Source organism: Gekko japonicus, unplaced genomic scaffold (assembly GCF_001447785.1).
Source record: "Gekko japonicus isolate JY-2015 unplaced genomic scaffold, Gekko_japonicus_V1.1 scaffold2026, whole genome shotgun sequence".
Lineage (NCBI taxonomy): Eukaryota > Metazoa > Chordata > Lepidosauria > Squamata > Gekkonidae > Gekko > Gekko japonicus.
In genome coordinates, this window is record NW_015171565.1 from 148,572 (window position 1) to 156,398 (window position 7,827).

Below are 7,827 nucleotides of genomic sequence, written 5' to 3' on the forward strand. Positions count from 1 at the left end.
CCCCTAATGTAGCCAATCCTCCAAGAGCTTACAGAGTTCTTCTTACAGGGGCTACTGTAAGCTCTTGGAGGATTGGCTACATTAGGGGTGTGTCGCCTAATATGCAAAGGAGTTCCTGCTACAAAAAGAACCGTGTGTATGTGTGTGTATTTAAAAAAAAATCAGAAAGGGCTAAAGATTGGCTCACATACTGAAACCTTCATGTATGAAAACAAAGCACAAAGTTTGGTTCTTCCCACACCCATACACCAACTTTTTATTTGTGTGCACAGGAAATGTGACAGAACGTACGAAAGGCTATGTAACAAATCAGAAAGGGCTAAAGATTGGCTCACATACTGAAACCTTCATGTATGAAAACAAAGCACAAAGTTTGGTTCTTCCCACACCCATACACCAACTTTTTATTTGTGTGCACAGGAAATGTGACAGAACGTACGAAAGGCTATGTAACATTTACTGAGAAGTTGAACAAAAGGTTCAAAATATGACTGAAAACATAGCAAGTGCCGAAGTGAAGTAAATAATGGTTACACAACTGATATCTAGCACTTCTGTGTGATAAAAATAGTACGCTCTAAGTAGGTGGACAAAACCCAGGAAGCATCTGTGAGCTGTATTTTGTTCTGCGGAGCTTCTGTAGAAAGGGGGAATATTTCACCGGCTCAGACAGCCCGTGGTCCATAGCACTGTCAGAGATTACTCACAAGAGGTCTTTTAATAGTTTTTATACTCCTGGAGATGGAAGACTCGTCTGCATAGAGTACACTTATTCAATATTTATTTGGCATTCTTCTTATCCTGCCTCTCTAGATATACCTGAGGAAGCTTACGGTAACAATAAAAAAGTGGCATTTAATCTAACTGAAAGCCAGCGATAAAATAAGAACAAATGAATACTGGAAACGCTCAAAGCAGCAATAAACTTAGAAGCAGTCAACTAAAAAGATAATTTAAAACCACTTAAAAACAGTATAAAAGCATCGCATTAGTGTACTAGGGAACATCAGAAGGACCTCTGCGCACTAAAATGTCAGTTGATTTCTTGAAGAGATGTATTTTCAAAACTGTGTTGAAACGCCAGTGAAGAAAGGGTTAACTGCACTTCTGGGAGGTCGTTCCACATCTAGGGCCCTATTGCTTAAAAAGCATTGCCATGAGTATCTGCTGTCTCACAGCAAAGCTGCATTTGTCTCTCTCATAAGGATGAAGATAGGGCCATAAGAGCATAAGAACATAAGAGTAGCCAGTGTTGGATCAGGCCAATGGCCCATCCAGTCCAACACTCTGTGTCACACAGTGGCCAAAAATACCAGGTGCCATTAGGAGGTCCATCAGTGGGGCCAGGGCACTAGAAGCCCTCCCACTGTTGCCCCCCCCAAGCACCAAGAATGCAGAGCATCCCTTGCCCCAGCCTGAGAGTTCCTGTCTATACTTTGTGGCTAATAGCCAGTTGATGGACTTCTGGTCCCATATGCTTATCTAATTCCCTCTTGAAGCCGTCCATGCTTGTAGCCGCCACCTGTGGCAGTGAATTCCATGTGTTAATCACTCTTCGGGTGAAGAAGGACTTCTTTTTGTCCGTTCTAACCCGACTGCTCAGCAATTTCATGGAGTGCCCACGAGTTCTTGTACTGTGAGAAAGGGAGAAAGGTGCTTCTTTCTCTACCTGCTCCGTCCCATGCATAATCTTATAAACCTCGATCATGTCACCCCCTCGATCGTAAATGACTGAGGGGCCTTGAGAGATGTTGGACTCAAGCCATTTGGGACTTCATAGGTGCACCAGAACTGAGAACTGATCCTGGAAACTAATTAGAAATATTTATCCTGGCCGCACCTTTTAATCTCCTAGCCACGGGGTTTTGCATCACTTACATATTCCAGACTGTCTTCAAGGGCAGCCTCACATAGCATCCTGTCTGGATATAATCAAGGAACATTTAACTGTGGACAAGTCTGCCTTCTCTTGGAACGGTCTCAATATCAGAATTAGCTAGAGCAGGTGGATAGAACCCCTCTGTCAGTTGCCTATCCAGTGATGGATCCAGAGGTACCTCAAAGTCTGGTCTTTAAGGGGGAAATATATTCCTAGCCAGCACAGGCTGTACATTTATTCCTAAACCAGGCCAGCTTTTTTTCCTGAGTTCATTTCTGTCTTGTCTGGATTTGGCTGGTAGATCCCTATCTCTGATTCTCAAAGGTCTTCATAGCCTCCCTGAGACGAAATGTTAATGAGACAGAGTCGGGCACTATCAGCATAGCGATGCACCTTCATCCATCATGCGCTTTCTCCTAATGGTCTCACGCGGGCGCAAAGCATCGTGGGGGAGGCAAGATAGAATTGTCAAGGCAAGGAACGAGGCCCACAGCACAACCTTCTGAGACCTGCCCCAAAGAAAGAAGCCGAGCAACTATCAAAGGGCAGCGAGTTCTGTGCCCCAAAATAGCCAACGTGGGTTATTCAAACTCACAGGACCAAGAGTAATGTGTTAAATTTTTAATACCAGTCTTACAAGGCCTGTCATGAGACTGGAGGCACGGATCCATCTATCATTAATGAACACACCCTATCTGTTGGATACTTCAGTTCCAGACGATTTAATTGGCCAGGATGGGATGAACAACAAATAAGACTAAATAGTTTCGTATCTCAAGTTCCGTCTGCATCCCTGTGTTGCAGCAGATGAAATTTATCCATGCAGACTGTCAGACCCCACAGCAGGCAATGAAGTACACACTTGCTATCAAAGGGCAGCGAGTTCTGTGCCCCAAAATAACCAACGTGGGTTATTCAAACTCACAGGACCAAGAGTAATGTGTTAAATTTTTAATACCGGTCTTACATGAGACTGGAGGCACGGATCCATCTATCATTAATGAACACGCCCTATCTGTTGGATACTTCAGTTCCAGATGATTTAATTGGCCAGGATGGGACGAACAACAAATCAGACTAAATCGTTTCGTATCTCAAGTTCCGTCTGCATCCCTGTGTTGCAGCAGATGAAATTTATCCATGCAGACTGTCAGACCCCACAGCAGGCAATGAAGTACACACTTGCAGGAAGGTTTTACTTTATTGAAGCCATGAAGCACTTAGAACAGATTCTCTGTTCCGAATAACGAGTTGAGCGTTTGACAGATAGGTTGAAGCAAGTTCATAATTACACTAGCCAATAGATATGGTTCCCGCGCCCGCTTAGAAGGCGCACAGCGTGCCCAAACCCTGAGAAGCAACGGTTCTCTACAGTTAAACAATTAAAACTATTCCCACACTACATATTCATTACAGACTAAGCAAAAGCCTCCTGCCGCACACCACCTGTGGCCTTGAGTTGATAACGTTCCATCAAAGCAAGACTGGAAAGGAATGCAGGGGAGGAGATGAGCGCATGGGGGTGAGGGCGGACATGCGCACCAGAGTATACTACTGTTACCATGGCAATAGAGGTTGTTGACAAGCGAGGGGGGGAAAGGGATGCAGACAGCCCAATACATACATTAAAGACACATTGGCAGCTTGCTGACACAGACACAGCAAGAAGGAAGCTTAAAAAACATTAAGCACATTCATAATAAATTTAGGATCCAAGACTGAGAAAATATGAACCGGTCCTTATCCACAAAGGTGGTCATTTTGAGCATCTTCCATCACTTGCGGGATGACGCTTAGCAGATCCAGTATGGAAGAAAATAACGATTTTGCTGTCCTCGGTGCTGCTAAATGGGCCCTGGAATGGGCTCTGACTTGTATTCTGTTAGCCTTGGTATGAGCTTTTCCCCCACCATCTCTTTAGTCATAACTTTTTCGTGATGACCCAGGCCCATAGCTGCAGCGGGGCCTCTCGGGGCCTGGCCCCCCAACTTCCCATCCATCCCATGTCCCCCCGCAAAAAAATCGTGTGTGTGTTGTAGTGCACAGCCACGATGCACCATCACCTTCAGTGATCCTGCCTGCTGGAGTCTCGCCCTTGCCCTCGCCCCACGACCTCACAGGCCAGCCCCACCCTCCATTCCCACGCTGCTGGACGGGATGCTGCCAGATGGGGCACAGGAAAGAAGCAAAGTGGTGGTGGCGGGGTGGGGTCAATCCAGCACCCCCATCTCCTGGTTTTCATGCACATTGTGAATCGCTGTGCGGGTCCCTCCCCGCCCGCTCACATTCCCCGACTTTTTTAAATGCCCTGGACTTTAAAAATCCAGTCTATGCCCCTGTGACGACTCGAGATTACTCAGAGATCCCAGACTCTTGTGGGATAGGGGGAGTCCATTATGTCTACTGCACGGTTTTATGGTTCTAGAGGCACGGTGTGGGCATCAGCCGTGTTCCCAGCAATGTCAGCAGGGAACAGGCTTCATACTTGTGACAAATGAACAACGGGGAGGGGTAGATGCTTGGAGTATTACTGCCCTTATTTTCAAAGGAAAGTTTTCTCTTGCTTCTTTGTTCTAGATGCTTGGAGTATTACTGCCCTTATTGTCAAAGGGAAGTTTTCTCTTCTTTGTCCCCACAGGTCTTTGTGCAACACGAGATATTCACATACTGGCAAAATTTTAACCTAGTTAAGCCTGCAGTCTTGCGTGGGCAGTGGGAAGACAATTAGCCATTCTAGGAGAAAGGTAACTTGCACAACTCAAGGCTCGCCTCTTATCTCAACCTCTTCCAGGCCCCGTTTCAGTCACTCCTTGACCAGTTTGGTGTAATAGTTAGGAGGGCGGACTCTTATCTGGGAGAACCGGGTTTGATTCCCCACTCCCTCCACATGCAGCTGCTGGTGTGACCTTGGGTCAGTCGTAAGTTCTCTCAGAGCTCTCTCAGACCCACCTACCTCACAGGGTGCCTGTTGTGGGGGAAGGGAAAGGGATTCCCACTTTGACGCTGCCCCATGAAGTTTGCAATTCCGAGTTTCGTAAAATAAAGCGAGTTCCTTGCAGGGGGAGTATTTCGGGTCTTCAGCCGGTCACCTCCTTTCTTTTCACTTGTAAAGCTGAAAGGGCCGCGTCGGTTGCGTTTGTATGCACATCGGCTGGCAGCTTTGTTCCTGTTGCGTTTTGCTCCCCTCGGTAAAAAGCCTTGAGCTGGGCAACGGTTGGCTTTACTAGAGGAAGCAAAAGGGGGGATCAGAGTCTCCTGTTGCTTCTAGCCAGCTCCGTCATTGCCGCAGCTGTCACTTTTTCTGTTTAGTTTCATTCCTTTGGACAAGGAGGAAAAAAACCCTCTTGCCTGAAAACAGTTCCTTGCTATTCTTAGCCCGTAAACAGTCAGATCACCCCCCTACCCCTTCTCCAGCCCTGAAGCTCAGACAGACAAGAGGAGGAACTAGCTTTTTAAAGGGGGAAAGTGTGTTTTAAGGTATAGGTCTTTTCTAGTTCAAAATGCTAATCATGTGTGGAGGAGCTGGTTTTGAATAGTGGTGGGCACTGAAGGGTTAAACGCCTTCTGCTTTCCTCGCACGCTCCCAAGGCAAGTCGAGGCTGCCATCGGCATTTTGCCTGCATGAACGGTCAGTGGAAGAGAAAACACGGAAGGGAAGGGGATTGGGCAAAAGCAGGCAATATGAGGGAGGGCTACCACTCTTAATCCCCACCACCAGTGCCCTTTTGATCAACCGATGCATGTTGTTTCGGGAGCAGGGAAAAGATGGGGGAGAGTAACGTGTGTGTGTGTGTGTGTGTGAAGTGAGCGTAAGGGAGAGAGGAGAGGCGTGGCCAAGTGTTGCCCATTCTTGACTTCCCTACCCTCTTCTTGCCCGTTTGAACAAATTTAACAATTTTCTCCAGTATTTCTGTGTAACGATATCTGCCAGGGGAAATACACTTCATGGGTCTGTGGTCCGTGAAGGCTTTATGCTACAATACATTACTTGGCTTTGTTAGGTTCCGAAAGATTCTGTCTTATGCTTCCTGCCACAAGCTAAGATGTCCAGTAACACCATCCACAAGGGTCGTTTCGACCAGGGAACTGTCAGCTCAGCTGCCGTCACGCACACACACACACACACACCGAGAGTCAGGAGGTTTCCGAAATCAACAGAATGTGGTGGCACCTTAAAAACCGGCATGATGACTCCCGTGAGACTTCTCCAGTAGCTTTTGAAAGATGAAACATTTAGTAGGGCGGATGTCCGTGTTTCAGATGCATTTCCCAAGCTTTCCCCAAAAAAATCTTGGATGCAGCTACGTAATTTCCATCTCTCTCTCTCCCTCCCTCCCTCCCTCCCTCCCTTTTATTTTTGCACTTGGAATGATAGCTAGATAGGCAGAGGAGCTGGTGTAAGTAAAGGCTGCTATGTTCCAGTGTCAGGGCAGGATGGGACATTGGGGGTGGGTGGGAAGCATTACTCATCCTCTTCTGTGTCATTTTTCTAGGTGAGGAAAAGAAGGTTCTTTTGTCTAAGAAAGATAAAATGAAGCTGCGCAAGGAGAGATGGCTGCAGAGTAAGTCGGCTTTGCTTACGCCAGGCATTCAGGATTGGGTTGTCCGGAAGGCGTTAATCTGTAGAAGGGTTGCCATGTCCTGTGAAGCTTTGCCAGTCGTGGACACGCAAGTGGTTCGTGTGCCAGATGGTGGTGCTTCCATAATCTTCCAGTTGGGTGTAGTGGTTAAGGGCGGAGGACTCTAATCTGGAAAACCGGGTTTGATTCCCCACCACTCCTCCACCTGAAACCAGCTGGGTGACCTTGGGCCAGTCACAGTTCTCTCAGAGCTCTCTCAGCCCCACCTACCTCACAGGGTGTCTGTTGTGGGGAGAGGAAGGGGAAGGAGATTGTCAGCCACTCTGACACAAGGACGAGGGTATGAGTCCAATCCCTCCTCCCCCCTCCCCCCCTCCAGTCTGCTCTGGTTTTCTTGAAACTTTTGAAGTGAAATGTTCATTTGTTGCCTTGCTTCCTCCATGAAGCCCAGGGTTGCGTAAAGTCCTCCCCCATTTTATTACTGCTACACCCCTGTGAGGTTAGATTATGCTGAGAGGGAGAGTGACTTGTCCAAGGTTACTCTTCGTGGTCGAGTGGAAAACAGGAACAGTTGCCCGGCTGCCCTTCCTGACATTCTAATCATTATACGACACTAGGTTTCCAGGGGGTTCCATTGAAATATCATGAACCATGGTTGGTTTGTGGCTAGAATGAGCCAGGAAATCCTCAAGCATGCATGTGCTCTTCTTCCTCCTCTTATGCCTAGCGCCAAGGCTGGAAGGCATTTTAGTTTAGACCAAATCTCGTTTTGTCTGAATTGGGGCAGTTTAACAGATGGGTGGAAAGGAATGGGCCGCTTGGAGAATATTCCTCCCTGACTAATTCCCACTACTTGGCAGTATGAGCGTCACCTGAAGGAAATTAGTCGATGCGTGTTTTTGTTTAAGGCTGAGATAGCACAAGTGCTGCAATGCTGGCCGGCCAAGCGAAGGAAATGACCACCCTCAACGTCACGTGCAAGAAGGTGCTGTGAAAAGGCAACTTGACTGTTGGATGCAGATTCGTAACTTCAGAGAATGATTCCATGCGGATTACTGTTTGGGAGTTAGTTTTTTTCTTTTCTGTTTTTTAGGAGGGAGGGAGGTGGGAGACTAAGACGCCTTTTGCTCTACTTTTTCTTTTGCCAGCTGGGAATATTCATCCTCACGATGCAAAACTTTTTTCTTTTCTGCCACGTCTCAGCCGATTTATGGTGACTCCATAGGGCTTTTCAGGGCAAGAGGCGTTCAAGGGTGGTTTGCCATTGCCTGCCTCTGTACAGCAACCCTGGACTTCCTTGGAGGTCTCCCATCTAAATGCTGACCAGGGCTAACCTTGCTTCGCTTCTGAGATCTGATGAGATCGGGC

The 7,827-nt window shown here is 47.2% G+C and overlaps 1 protein-coding gene across 1 annotated transcript in view; it reads left to right on the forward strand.

Moving 5' to 3' along the window:
• The window catches only part of FAM207A (family with sequence similarity 207 member A), an 89,848-nt gene that overhangs the window by 66,165 nt on the left and 15,856 nt on the right, over nt 1–7,827 (forward strand). The window contains exon 3 of the mRNA XM_015419756.1: nt 6,373–6,441. Within this exon, the coding sequence (XP_015275242.1) occupies nt 6,373–6,441 (69 nt within the window). The remainder of the gene's footprint in view (nt 1–6,372; nt 6,442–7,827) is intronic.